Raw genomic sequence first — 15678 nt, forward strand, 5'->3', positions numbered from 1 at the left:
CCGACTAATGCACATGTGCACCACCAGATAGACACAAACACAGACACTTGCTGTCCCGAACATAAACAAGGCTGAAGCCATTGAATGGCCATCAGTCCACACTATGTTAAAGACGTTTTCCTTCCACTTAAATGCCTGCTGTCTTTCCTAGAACTGTAATTTGCTGGCATTTACCATTGAGGGCACTCAGAGACAGATAACGTACATCAAAGTAATCTCTCAACAAGGAGCCTGCTTCCACGGAATGGAAAGTTGCTATTCGTGACTGACCACGGAAAATCTCACATGCCTCCCTGGTTGTAGACCACCGGTCTCAGCTCACAACAGCCGACTCACTGGAAGAGGAATAAACAAAGTAGATCCTAATGGATGAATGTGAGGGCTTTTATTTGATCTGGGAGATTCTCAGAGACTTTAGCCTCAAACGTAAGAGCCCGCTGGAGTGACAACAGGTCAGACACAGGGCTAGAGCAGCCTCTCTGCCATATTTACCATGTAAGTTCAGTCACAGTGTATCTGGGTTAATGCAATGTTATTGTGTGCAACTGTGAGCTTTGGTCCTAACACATTTCTGGCTCAACACATTTTGAGGTCTTGCTGTTGATCTTTTAAGGTCTTTCATTTTGTGCTTTGAACATCCTTAGGAATGTTTGTAACGTACAGGTTTGTGAACAGTATGTTCAAGAAAAATGTTTGCGTCATCTGTTGCAAAGCTAATTCAGGATGAATCCAGGATAAATATTAAATCTGAAATAACTCATCTGTACATTACAGACGTGAAACTTCAGTCATTATCTATTCACCCCCATGCCGATGGGGCAAGAGAAAGAGTCTCCATCCACTTCAGTTGTTTAGGAGAAGGTTCTGTGGTTGAGAAAATGTAGTGCCAAAAGAAAGCACGGTCTGACTGTGATGTAAAGCGGTGTGAATTTGAACTGATGTAAATTTTTTTAGGTGAGTCTAGGTGGTTAATTTCGCTTTTTTGCTGAACCCCGTTCACTGCAGTACAAAGCTGAGCGTCTGGGCTGGAGCGGCTCTCTGCTTCTCCAAACTGAGGCTGCGCTGATCGGTGATTACGGTAGGAAACAGATCCACTATAGATATGTACTTTATATGACTCCACTTAAAAAAAAACGAACTATCCCTTTAATAACGGCTGACGCGGTTAACAAGGTCTCTCTGACGGACTTGCCTTCGAAGACCTCAAAGGCCCGGATCCTTCGAAGGATGCAGACCCCGAATTGAGACACAGCAAATGACTGAATTTAGATTTTTGGGTGAACTGTTCCTTTAAGTGATGGATGACACTGAAGCAACTGCTCACTGATCTTAATCCAGACGTTCAACAGCAAACTGGAACACATTAGCTTTAGTAATATTACTGCTTTTGGTAGTGTTGTTTAGTGCTATTTACAGTATTTCTTCCACTATTGGAAATAATTAACTGAAACTCAACTCATTACAGTGAGTGAAGCACACTTTGAACTGTGCTTAAATCGACAAGAAAGAGAAACATATCATAAACGTATGGAAACATTCAATATATAACCATCAATGCTAATGCTCAGTGGGAAACCACACAGAAATGATATAAGTTACAGCTGCATCGTTTTCATTCCAAATCTTCATTGTACTAAGGAAGAGAGAGCTCACAGAACCTTTCTACAGACGGTAGAGTGTGGAAGTAAAGCATGTAGTATTGTCATTCTTTTCTTTTTCTTGTCTTTTTTATGAGGGCCCCCATTAGCACCAGCGTGAGCCTCGGCTGTTCTTCAGAGATGCCCTGGCTGCCACATCTTGTTCTCCAGATGTTGGAAAACACATTTGTACAGAGCCCAACTAAAGAACCATCATCATGATTTGAATAGGCAGTTTTTTGTGAAGATTAAAAAAGTTGTGATGCTAAAATATCACACCCAGTAACAATACAAATTGTAATATCCTCCAGTCATTTAATAAAATACATATAGAGGGACAACAACATTCTCACCCTTTCAACAAACTATACATTACAATTTTTTAAGAATTCCTGTTCCTTCAAACACTTCATTCCTAGAAACTATGCTATTGAACAACATTTCACATTGTGAAGCGATTTTTACTTTGACCCAGATTCACATTTAATTTCCAACATCATCTGTCTACAAATATTTAGGGAGATAAAATGTTAACAGAATTTTGAATTGCTCTTCAGTTGATTGATCTTCCACAACAAAGAATTGCGCACAATTCTTGTAACCTTTCTGCGCCAGTTGTCATCGTTTCAAGTCACAGTCAGGGCAGATGGCACAATAAAGCTCTGACAGCTGCAAACCAGAAATGACAAGAAATGACAAATCATATACGGAGAGAAATTTGCATGAGAAGAAAGAGACCCTAAACTAGACAATAATCCAGCTATAGTAGGCATGCTGTGAGCTTCCAGGAATAAGTACGGTATTTGATCTATATTTACAGTACGTGGAGGCTAAAGACACATGCAAATCTTTCAACAGGAGCTGAGTTATTCGCAAGCGCAGGTTTTATTGCTCCACTTCTGACAAGCACTTTCACAGCTGTGGCTCCTCTGAGCTCGGCTGTCAGCTAAGGACATAAATCACTCTGCTGACTCTGACAGGTCAGCAGCGTGACAACAGAAGGTGAGTTCATCGCTAAGCACTCACTCTGTATAAACCAGCATCCTGTCTGCCGAAGGATTTCACACTGTCTCATGTTAATGAAAGCACGTGAAAGGGTCACACATCTTCTATCAGACTGGCACTGAATGTGGTCCTGTTGCTTTTGCATGAACGTGAAGTTGGAAGCCATCAATCCCATAGCCTCAGCCTTGGCAGTTGAAATATGTAAGGGCATCTAAATATACCCTGTCTACTGGTTTGATTTTCTAAACTAAACTCACAGGGATGAGCGCGGCAGGATAGCGGGGGGAGGACATGCAGCAACAATGGAGGAGGTTAAAGGAGAGAGTCCCATCCTGCACTCTGCATCCTGGAGCTGACCCGGAAGCTGGACTCCCTTTTGTGCCACAGCTGTTTAAAGAGAATGCTAAAGACAGGGAAGCAAAGACATTGTGGAGGCGAGATATCACATCAGCGAGTGTAGGTTGGATACGCTAGTGCCCTGTTCTGCAGGCAAAGCTTTGGCTGGCTGGACTTAGTGACATGTTTGCAGCTATGAAACAACAACAAACTCTTTCCTACTTCTCTTGTACTCGAACAAGTCATATCAGTAACTCGACAGCTGTGTATGGAGACTTCAGGGTTTCCCACTTGGAATGTTTAAGGAATTTTGGCTGGCAGAAACCACAGACATGTCTGACTTTAATTTCTTATTTTTTAAATGAATGTTGGATGTGGAGTCATCCATTGATGTACTACCAGGAGTTTTATGGGGTTATGAAACCGTCTCAATTTAATACTTAAGCCTTTTTATGACCAGTATTACAAAAAGGGGATTGATATTATCATGTCACATATCCGGGTTTAAAACGAGAAGTCTTGTGGTACGGCACGAAAACATAGTTTGCCTTTCTTCACCTTGGTCATTTGACAGTTATTAATCTTACAAAGCCACAATTACCTCATTGCCATGAATCATGCAAACAGCTGTGTTTAAAAAAGAAGAAAAGTAGAAATCAAGATTTAAGATTTAAGATTCGCTTCCAAAACAAATTCACACGCTAGCCAGATCAATATCACGACGACGGGAGGCTGTGGTCCTCATACCGCTTTTGTCCACAGGGGCTTCCATAATCAAGAAAACATGTTCCTTGTGGATGCTTTGAAGGAGTAACGGCAGTAACATGCTGGAGGCACAAATGAAAAGAAACGAGATAAACGTGTTAATTGATGAGCTTTAGGGATACTGATAAAGGGATTTTCTTCCCTTTGGATGGAGCCAGGCTAGCTGTTTCCCTCTGCTTCCAGTCTTTATGCTAAGCTAAACGGCCACTGAAACAAGCTACAAAGACAGTGGGGTGCCTCAGGAATTACTGCCAGAAATCCTTTCTAAGATGTGGTTAACATTAACAAACACAGTCACAGTTTGGTTAGGTTTAGGAAAAGATCATGGTTTGTGGGGGAAAGGCTGAGGTTAGAAGTCCTTTGATGGAACTATCCATCCACCTCTGCCTCCCCACAAGACGTGGAGCTCTTCGTCGCTCTTCATACCACAGCACCTGGATTCCTGAAGGCTTTTTGCTGAAAGGCATGAAGACAAACTTCTTGAACATGTGGAGGAGCTTCACATTTGCAGTGCAGATATGAGTGGTGAGTGGTAGCAATCTTCTCAGTCTTTTTTTAGTATTTATTTTATCATGATGCAAACTGAGATGGAACTGAAAACTTGACAACAATCAAGCAGATGAACTCATCTCAGATCAGTCCTGTCCAGCCAGGTTGTGTCTACAATTGCCCAAACCAAGCCCAGTTTAGAGCTGCAACGATTAATCGATTGTTATCTATTATATTAATGATTCCAAAATGATTCCAAATTCTCTCTGATTCCAGCTTCTTACAAGTTTCTTTCCTCCTCTATGACAGTAAAGAATATATCTGAATATCTTTGGGTTGTAGACAAAACAAGACATTTTAGGACATCATCTTGGGCTTTTGGAAACACTGATTAACAATTTTCATAATTTTCTGACATTTCATCTAAACTAATCAATTAGTAATGAAAATCACGCATTGTTCCTTGTTTACTTGTTTCACTCATCTAAATAGAAACATGAAGGACTAAAAACCCAAATCTGAATGATGAATGTCGACTGCATGTATTTATTTATTGCCTAACCCTCCATACATTCATAACAGACCCAAACTCTCCAGACACCCAAACACCCACAGACCCCACTCATACCGCACACATACCATGTTAGCGTGTGATGCAGAGGGGCTGCGTGTGGACTTGGCAGCTGCGGCTGTTTCAGCTCTTGGAAGTTGGATTTCATCTGGAATAACAGCCCCGGTTGATGGAAGTTGTTGCATAAAATTTAGACACGCTTCTACATACCTTGTAAAAATGAAAACAGCAACAAAAAAAAAAATAAAAAGGGAAAAACAAACTGGCTTGTCACGCATCTTGCACAAGTTGAGAAGTGAGAGCAGCTATGATGACCTCAGGGCAGATTGTACAAGGTTGGCAACCGTGCAGGTTCTTGGGGTATTTAAAAGCATGTGCATGCAGAGGCACGCATGATTAAGCAGGTGTGTATATTAGATCATATATATTTATATATACACATACTGTTTACACGATACCACTTGCGTGACTGTGCGTGCATTTGTGTGCATGTATGAATAATGATCTACAAGGGAGTTTGGCAGCAGTACAGCGAGGGTTAGCACCGCAGTGTGAGCACTTTAGTGGTGAGGGCCATTTGTGGAAAGTATACAAGCAGGCGGCCTGCTGAGAGAGGTACACAGGCTTTTTCTGCCAGGTGCCAGGCTGGAGATATATTAAAAGGACTCTGTCTTCATGTTTAAGGAACTGTCAAAAATTAGATTATATTAACTCGATTAAGGTTATTAGGTTCTGCATAAAACAGTTTTTGGCAACCAAAAATTAAACGGCTTATAAAACCCAGTGTATACATCAACGCCAAGGGAATAATATCAGTGTACTATTTTTATCAAATGAGTCAGCAAAGATTATCGGAAAGGACGTCGGCTGCTCGGAGGTCTTTATAAGGCTTAATACCACACTTTTGGATCTCTAAATAAGGTTAGTTGGATTACATGGCAAGGTTAAACATGATGAACTTGTGTTTATCACACCATCCCCCTGTCTCAGTCGGATAAATAAAAGTCTCTGGCACTAAGTTGGTGCCTTAGACAGCGTTGAATTGAGCCTGAGCTGGGATGGTCCTCCTTTGCCCTTCAAGCTCTTCAGCAGCATCCTCCCACCACAGCTGGGAAATCCACTCTGTAGAGACTGTCTCCGTGTTGACAGATCAGTCGTTCGTGGCGATAACCGTGCATTTCAGGTATGTGAAGAGGCCTCACGCCATATAATTTGAGGAGCTAGTGTGGGTGTTGTGATGACACGTCAGGGTGTATTAGCACCCACGTGTCTTTTGTCCCAGACTCACGGAGTGCAGCTCATTCATTAGGTCCTTTCTGTTGATGCAAACCAAGCACAATTAATGAAATGCTGACAGGCATTACACACACACACACACACACACACACCACTGCTGCTAGAATAATGCATCTCACGCATGCAACAAAAGGGTGTTCACATCTCAAATCACGTCACAACACACACACACACACACACACACACACACACAGGTCGAGTGTTAGTCCAGACAGAGCAATCAGAGTATTTTGGTGTCTCTGTGAAACAAGCAAACAGCCGCAGCGTGGTTTTATGTAAGAGATGTAGTAACTCTGTCAGAGCACACATGAAAGATAATATGGCTGAGGAAAGTTCTCCTTCTGACACATTAGTACACACACCAGCACAAGTTACATTACTCTGGACATTCTTAATGCATTTAAAGTTATAACTCAGTATGTGAATACACCCTTCGCTTTAATATCGGTGTCAGTGATTCATGTCTGGATATTGTAAATATTATGGCCAAACTGACTGTGTAAGATGACGAACTGGAGTTTTTCACCGACACTCATCAATTTCTTTCAAATAAACTAATGACACATAAGTTGATGACACACGAGCTCATTGAGTAACTTTTTCGGGAACAGGACCGTAATTTCGTCGATAATGAAATCTTTCGCAGGGTTCGGTGTGGACTGACCTCCCAAATGACGCAGAGAGGCCAGAGAGGGATGTGATGCTGCCAGTGGTCTCTGTGTGGCAGCCAAGACTGCTGAGAGAACAGTCACGAAATCCAACTGACATGAACCTGATTCGCTGGGCCGACGGAAATCTGACACGCACAACTGGAGTTCATGGGATGTTCACAGTGGTGGAAATTAACAGAGCGCATTAACTCATGTACTGTAGGTACTTGTACTTTTCTTGTACAGCACATTTCAGAGGAAAATACTGTACTGTGTCTGCATTTATTTGATAAGTTGGATTAAGATTTTTCATACAAAACATATAATCATGTTATTCAAAAATGTTCTTAGCGACAGATCAAAGTGCCCGTCAGATTTCAAAGTAAAAGTACTTTCACTTCTAATACTTTAATTACATTTTGCATATAATACTTTAGTACTTTTACTTCAACAAGAGATCTGAGTACTTCCTTCACCCCATAATATCTGATGTAGGTTGAGTAGTTTTGTCTGTTGACTTAGCTTTAGTCAAACCTTTCTTACCACCAGTGGATCAGATGAACCTGGTGAACCAGGGGCGCAGTGTGTGTGGTGGCTGAGGTTGTTCTGTGTTTGCGTGGTTACTTTTGCTTCGTCACCACTTGTGAAATTGTGGCATTTGATATCGATAGGCTAAAGAACCTAAAATAAATGAAGAAGAGTCCGGAAAGCCAAGAAAAATACGTTAACACTACTCAATTTTCCAAATATTTTCTTCATAGCTGAACTCTATTGTGAGTAGTGTAAAGTCTTCACATATTAAGATTTCTACTTCAGTAAAAGCAGCCATATCACAAAATGAAAGTTTGTACACGCCTTCATGCTACACACATTACAGAACATATATAATATACAGTTATTCATGTACATGTGAGCATCAAGCATGTGTTGTTATGAGCAAAATGTAAATAATATTGCAAGTAAATGTCTGACTATGCAGCAGAAACGTTGCTATCAGAGCTGTATTGTTATTTCATATTGTATTATTAGATTTTGAAGACAAATCAGTGTGCAGAACAATGTTATATACCTGTAACGCTGCGTGATATTGTATAAAAACATGTTACGAGACATATTTTAGTGTGTGTTACATGTATATTCTGTATCTAAAAATGACGTAGTAACTCCCTAAAGATATTAAATGAATGCAGTTCAGAAGAAAATACAGAATTTTACCTGAAATGTAATGAAGTAGAAGTATTAAACTGCTTCAAATGCAAATAACAAAGTACAAGTACCTCAAGATTGTACAGTACTAGAGTAAATGTACAATATTATAATGCACTGTTTAAAATCAGGTTAACTACAGCCATGACATGCCACAACATCCAGAGGACTGCAGCTGGTACTTACACCGTCAAGTTACTCGTGGTTCTGAGGCGATCCAACAGCGCCATCTATGGACGGAACCAGGCTGCTGCCTCTCGCCACCCCGACACACCACTTCACCATCGCTGCAAAACACAGCGCAGGCCGGGCTACTGTCTGTCTCTGAATAAGAGCGAGGAAGACCATCAAGATGTCTGATATGGAGGACGATTTCATGTGTGATGATGAAGAAGATTACGACCTGGTATTTACAACTGAACTTACTCAGCTTGCGCTTCAATTTCAGCTGTTTGTCCGCTGAAAGCTAACAGTGAAGTACCGGGCGAGCTAACGTTAGCTGTTTAGTTAGCTTGTTGGCTAATATCAAGCTGACAGCCGATGACTAGCGTTAGCTTCCTAGCTGACTTACGACAGTTGGTTTTAGCTACAATGCAGCTGGCTAATATCAATAAACAGTAACCACACTGAATAGCAAACGTAGGGTTTATTCTCTGGACTGACGCTGAATTTGAATTATGGGCGTGAAGAGCAAACCAGCCGGCTAGTTAGCAAGCTGTGGCTAACGTAAGGTTAGCTCAACGGTCATGTTTGCAGAATTGTATTCACGAGCAATCTGCTATCCTGTCCTGTGTCTTAGCTAGCTAAGAGTTTCGGTTACGATCTGTGTGCAAACGTATCTGTTTTTCAACTGGATGTTGTGATTTGAACTCCCACTGATATGCTGTCACTCAGGAATACTCAGAGGACAGCAATTCAGAGCCAAATGTGGACCTGGAGAACCAGTACTACAACTCCAAAGCCTTGAAGGAGGATGATCCCAAAGCAGCACTCAGCAGTTTCCAGAAGGTGGAGTAGTAGTCCATAATAATAAAAAAAAAAATAATGATGATAATAATCAGTTCTTTGTAGCTCTCTGTTCATCTCATTTATTTAAAAACACTATATTTTCTGACATTTCTTGGTCTGATTGTGTGCACAGGTACTGGAACTAGAAGGAGAGAAAGGAGAATGGGGATTCAAAGCACTGAAACAGATGATCAAAATCAACTTCAAGCTGGTATGCAGTGCAACATATGCCATTATTTGTTTGTGCCACCAGATATGAATCTTCAAGCAGTGTTTCTGTTCTGTGTCTCAACTGTGTAGACCAACTTTCCAGAGATGATGAACAGGTACAAGCAGCTCCTCACATACATCAGAAGTGCTGTCACCAGGAACTACTCAGAGAAGTCCATCAACTCCATTCTGGACTACATCTCTACCTCCAAACAGGTATGGATCGACGATGCTGTAAGTTGAACGTTTTCTGTCCTTGAAATTTGCAGTGCCAGATATTTTAAATCTTGTGTCGTCCTAAAAACCCTCTTCTTGTGTTTCCAGATGGACTTGCTACAAGAGTTCTACGAAACCACACTGGAGGCTTTGAAAGATGCCAAAAATGACAGACTGTGGTTCAAAACGAACACAAAGGTACACTGAGGTTCCTCATTGATCCAGGTTGTCTTGTGTCATAATCTCTTGGTACAACCGGACCTTAGAAATGCTGTTCTTTGTTATCTGTCTGCAGTTAGGGAAGCTGTACTTGGAGAGAGAAGAGTATGGGAAATTGCAAAAGATCCTTCGGCAACTTCACCAGTCATGTCAGGTAGTAAGGTCTTTTTCTTTTTTTTTGTTCTCTCTGTAAATGTAATAACACCTTCCCTTAGTTTGGTAAAAGAAATAGGTTTTACCTGGCAGATATACTTTTGCCTTTTAACTTATCAATTGCTTGTTAAGTATGAGAATGATATAATTCTTGATTTGTAGTAGCTCTTACACATGTCCACACATTAAATGAAATAGAAAATACTGCTGTGAGTTTTATCTGTTCATATGCATTTGTAGATTTGACCACACTCATGATTTAATAAATTGTTGTAATTTTATAACGACTACAGACAGATGATGGAGAGGATGATCTGAAAAAAGGCACACAGCTGTTGGAGATCTACGCTCTGGAGATCCAGATGTACACAGCACAAAAAAACAACAAGAAATTGAAAGCCCTGTATGAGCAGTCACTTCACATTAAATCTGCCATTCCTCACCCGCTCATTATGGGAGTTATCAGAGGTATGATGGTGTCAATGTCTCCTTCATTTATAGAGCAGTTGTGAAGTTTATACTGTCGTAGCCGTTTGCTGAATGACCTGTGCTTGTTTACTCTTGTACAGAGTGCGGTGGCAAGATGCATTTAAGAGAGGGTGAGTTTGAGAAAGCTCACACTGACTTCTTTGAGGCCTTTAAAAACTACGACGAGTCTGGGAGCCCAAGAAGGACGACATGCCTGAAGTACCTGGTCCTAGCCAACATGCTGATGAAGTCAGGAATAAATCCTTTTGACTCTCAAGAGGTATGAAAGTAATTGTTACTGTTTGAAATGTTTGCTCTTGATAATTATAACGGCATGTAAGCATATAAAGCCTATGAGAATAAGGCACAGATTAATGGTTGCTATTTAAGTTTGTGCAGTTTGCAATTGAACTTTTGATAACGCACAGCGAGATTTTCTTTAGTCAGAATGATTTGCTGAAAGTGTATAGAGGTTTTTGAGCCTAATCAGTTGATATTTGCTGACGTTTTAGTGCCATAACTTTCATATATTTTTTTCCCAAGGCCAAACCATACAAAAATGACCCCGAGATTCTAGCAATGACAAACTTAGTAAGGTAAGCATGTATTTTCTTCCCATATAACAAAGGTGTATATGAAGGTCTGTCTGTGCCACCAAGGCATAACAGGTGATTGTAGTGTTGGCTGTTATTGGTATAAGTAACATATTACAAGCTATGATTGTGGCCATGCTCCAGACAGCAACATATTAACTCCACCTGACTAGTATGACAAAGATTGCATGTCACTGGTTCGGTAGATTCATATTTCCGTTTAATGTGTAAATATAGGGAAATGTAATAATGCTGTAAAAGAGTAAGAAATGGTTGTTTGGGTTGGATTAATTTAGTCTCATAAGGGAAATGATCCCTGATCGCTCATTCGAAAGTCCTGTGTGTGTGACTCACCCCTCCACTCTGATCGAGTCCCTCACCCTTCGCTCACTGGCAGTAACATCCTATGTACGACACCCAACTTAGACGAGCTTGTAAGAAACATACTTATTTTAACGGAAAACAAGCTATTTTTCCTGAATCCGACATGGTAGTTTATGTGCCTAAACCTAACCATACTGTGACTGTGACACAATGTGAACCATGTAATGTCACATATGCAACCTCCCTTTTTATCCCGTTGAAAGCAACCGACATATCTCCCCTTCATTCACCAGTTTTTATTCTGAGAAGTACATTTAGATCGTCTCGACAACCACAGCTTTATTAAGTAAGACCACTGTTGGTATTTATTGTCGTCTAACCTGTTTGTGAGGGAGAACAAAAGTAAATCCGGAGGACAGATAAAAACGGTTACTGACTTTGTTGTTCACCTTTTCTTTGCAAATATAACAGAGCATGTTAGATTGAAAAACATGTCTGTCTGTTCATACTGTTATATATCACTGTGTTGCTGGCGGTATTTGTGAAGGTGCGATGCCACCCACGCTGTGACTAAAACATCATGACAATACATTTTTGATCATGAATTATCCAGAACCCCACCTTTTTTATTCAAGTGCACCCACCTTTGTATATTTACAAAGTTGGTGTGGAAAATATAAAGATGGATCCAGAGGACTAGTAGTGGAAACTGTTATCTCTTGAATGCCTTTACTGTGTGGCCTTTGCTCACTATTTCAGCTGTGCCGCTTATTCGCTGTCCACATAGTAGCTCTGACACAGTTTGGTGTGCAGCTTGTTCAAAACATTTTCTGGATGTCTTGTATCATTTCCTCTTAGTATAGAATTATGTCTTCACAACATTTTCACAGTATTTGTATTGGAACATGACTATTGTCTTCCTCAGGCCTGCAGTTGTCTTCTGCTTCCTTGTTTGCGCTCTTTTGTCTTCATGTGGCAGGCATTGTCTCAGATTGTTCTGGTTCAGGGCATATATTTGAAATTTATATTTCATAAACAAGAAACTAAGAACATACACCCAGAACTGTAATAAGAATAGTGTTTAGAAAAAGTCTAATATTTTGAAATGTGTTTGACGGCTATCAGGACGAGAGTTTATATTTTGGTCACAGAGACACAATGTATATATTAAAACAACACTGACTGTTTTTCCTTCCAGCGCCTACCAGAACAATGACATCACTGAATTTGAGAAAATCTTGAAAACAAATCACAGTAACATAATGGACGACCCCTTCATTAGAGAGCACATAGAGGGTGAGTGGCGAACGTGACTTCAGTCCACACGCATGATAAATGTGTCGAGAAAACGCTGTCTTGTTTTTTTAAGCTGATCATGTGATGTTGTGTTGCAGAGCTCCTGAGGAACATTAGAACTCAAGTACTTATCAAACTCATCAAACCGTACACGAGAATACACATCCCTTTCATTTCTAAGGTAAGCACACATGATCAAAATAACATCCTCCACAGTCAGCTTATCTTTTATCTTTACTTCTTTATTTTTAGACAATCATTTGATCTGTACTGAAATCCAATCAGTCATATCAGTTTAAATAAAATAGCAGAACTAGAAGAAGGCACCATGAAAATCACACACGTCCAGTCGCAAGTGATAGATTTCAAGATATGTACTGGCTTTCCAGGGCTTGTAATTTGAGAACTGTCAATGTGCCAGACCTGCCGGATGATTTGTTACACAGAACCATCTCGGAAGTTTTCCTTCCAAACTGTTTGTTTGCATAACGGCAAGTTCTTGAAAAAGATGCCTGGCAGTTGATTTGACAAAGCCGTCTGTCAATCACCTTCCACCTTCACATTCTTGACAAAGTCAGTCAGGAGAAGAGTGAAAATATCTTTTCCATGAAGAAAAGCTTTGAATTCTGTTCCTTGCTGTTCTTTCAATGAAATGTAGTCTGCAGTTCTCATGTAACTGATGCTATAGCAGCTATGCTAACTTATCTGGAGGCCATCGCTTTAGTTTTCAAACAAACTGTTGAGTCTCTCAGTGGTCGTCACACCTAAATCAAACCTGTATCTACCAGTAGGTCTTCATGGGACATGTTTGGTTCAGCCACAAGCGCATCATTTGAAGTATGGCAAAATGGATTTGTGAGATCGCGTGAATTTTGCTTGTCTGTTAGCATATGATACAAGTAAATAAAACGTAGTTTCAGCATTAACATGAACCATACATGATAATAACATTCACATATTAAAAGCTAGGCTATTAAAAGCTTTATTTGTACGTTTCAGATTTATTCTCCTGGACTTTTTATTTATTTATGAACTGTTCTGTTGTTGTTTTTTTTTGTGCTAAAAAGGTTTTTCTTCTATTGCCATAATTTTAAGGGTTTCACTTACATAAAATTACATAATATAAGGAAAGACTGTAACATGAGGAAGTAATTATTGTATATTTTCATGTCTCTGGTTCAGCGCTCAGTGCGCGTGACAGTCATCAGTCATGTTTGTGCATAGACGGTATCTGTTAATGCTTTTCAACCCGTTCTCTATATTCTTTTTTATCTCCTTATTTGGTTATGTACTTGCAGGATAGACTTTCTCCACAGGTCTTTTGCAACACATCTAACACAATATGTGGGATTTGCATTGTTTGTTGAATTCTGTGCATCCTTTAATGTTGAAACATTGTTGCTTCCATACTTGACAGATGTAAGAATGAGTCTCTGTGCCTTGTGTTTCAGGAGCTGAACATCGATGTGTGTGATGTGGAGAGTTTGCTGGTGCAGTGCATCTTGGATAAGTAAGTTTCTCTGTCACGTGTCTGCTGGGAAGTTGAAGGGAAAAAAATCCCCTTCCATTAATAGGTTCCTCATAGTTTGCATCCTTTGGCCCTTAGGAGAGTCAGGCGGTATGAATTGACAGTTTCACTCACATTATGTATGTACTTAATTGATTGTCTTACTGAAATAGTGAGCTGCTTCTGAACTTCACATCCCCAGTTCTACCGGTTCTGTGACGTAAATGACTTGGCAGGAAGAGAAAACACCAAAATAACTCTTTTGTTCTCTGTTGAGTAAAGTGTTTCATAAGTTTTAAACTTTATTTTTCTTTATTACCCTCTTAAATGTTTAAGAATAAAAAAGCATCGTTTTCAAGATTATTTGGAGGATTTCCTAAGAGTGATCCGATTGATTGTTCACCCATCATGATTAGCCTATATTCATTCAAAATGTTCATCTTAATTTGTTCCTAACTCTGGTTTTCAAAGTTTACAGAAAACTTTTAATTATTTTTTATATTAGAGCTCTTTCTTTGAATCAAGCAAAATTAATCAGTCAGTAATAACGTACAACTGTAAATGAAAGAAAGTAAAATAAACTATTTCTGATCAGTGATCGGCTAATCCTGCTTCCATCAGTCAGTGATTGGCTTAAAAAATTCTGATCTGGGCACCCGTAGGATTCTAATTACTGTGCATTCTCAAGAAATTTTTAGACATATTTTTTTTTTATTATCGTCATTCACTGTCTTTATTAGCAGACAGTCAGATGGAGGATTTTGTTACTATTAACTTGTTATTACTTTATGTAGTTTTTATTTTTTTTTATTTTTTGTATGTTAATTTTGTGTTTCCTTATAATATTGTGAAATTTTAACATTATTTAGGTGAAGGCTTCAAATAAGCCCACTGGGTTTTCTGCCTCTTCCTGCACTGTATGTTATTTGTATTCTTTGTCAGTATTTGTGTATTTTTTTAATTGTGCTAAATAAATAAAAAAAAAAAAAAAAAGATGCAACATACAGTTCAGCTGCAGGAAGACTATAGGAACTGTTTAATTGGCATTTTAAAGCAACTTATGAGAGCTTGACTAAATTGTGTGAAGAAACTGGACTGCGCTTTATGTCCTAGATTTGAGTTATTTTTATATTGGAACATGTGGCTTCTCTGCTCACTCTTTTATTTTTTTTTCCCCCAGCACAATCCACGGCCGGATCGACCAAGTCAACCAGCTACTAGAACTGGACTACCAGAAGAGAGGAGGGGCTCGCTACACAGCTTTAGACAAATGGACAAATCAGCTGAACACGCTCAACCAAGCCATTGTTAGCAAGCTCACATGATGGCATGTAAAATCAAGAGACAAGGAAAAATGGCATGTTTTAATACATCCATAAAGTATGCTACTGTGCTTCTCCAAGTATATCCTCTGATACAAGATACACAGCACAGGTTTTTGAGAATGCCACCAATTTCAAGAAGACTCCAGGAACCCCGAGAACGTGTTCAGAGTGTGTTGTTTTGTGGTGATGAGAGGAAATCACTGACACTTATTTTTGTTTTTCATGTTCCTGATTGGCAGATCCTTCCATGTGCAACACACAAATGCTTCAGTTGTTGAAATAAAAAGTCCAAATGTGTATGAAAACTTGTACACAGTATTTTAATGTATACTGTTGCCTGTTGGTAATAAACAGAGTTCTCTCAGCACTAAAAGGATTCAGCTGCTTTTGACTAGCTACGTTTT

The 15678-nt window shown here is 39.6% G+C and overlaps 1 protein-coding gene across 2 annotated transcripts; it reads left to right on the forward strand.

Moving 5' to 3' along the window:
* Nucleotides 1–8152: 8152 nt before the first annotated feature.
* cops2 (COP9 signalosome subunit 2) lies at nucleotides 8153–15647 on the forward strand. 2 transcript variants are annotated; one of them, XM_030414372.1, is made up of 13 exons: nucleotides 8153–8361; nucleotides 8850–8963; nucleotides 9097–9174; nucleotides 9264–9407; nucleotides 9498–9587; nucleotides 9685–9762; nucleotides 10055–10229; nucleotides 10331–10509; nucleotides 10773–10825; nucleotides 12345–12442; nucleotides 12541–12623; nucleotides 13894–13952; nucleotides 15130–15647. In XM_030414372.1, exons 1-13 carry the CDS (start codon nucleotides 8308–8310, stop codon nucleotides 15272–15274), a joined length of 1350 nt encoding a protein of 449 aa, XP_030270232.1. In that variant the 5' UTR covers nucleotides 8153–8307; the 3' UTR covers nucleotides 15275–15647. The 2 variants fall into 2 exon arrangements, with proteins under 2 accessions (XP_030270232.1, XP_030270234.1); XM_030414374.1 differs by having other exon boundaries at nucleotides 8154–8361; nucleotides 9264–9389.
* Nucleotides 15648–15678: the final 31 nt, after the last annotated feature.

Source organism: Sparus aurata, chromosome 4 (genome assembly GCF_900880675.1).
Source record: "Sparus aurata chromosome 4, fSpaAur1.1, whole genome shotgun sequence".
Lineage (NCBI taxonomy): Eukaryota > Metazoa > Chordata > Actinopteri > Spariformes > Sparidae > Sparus > Sparus aurata.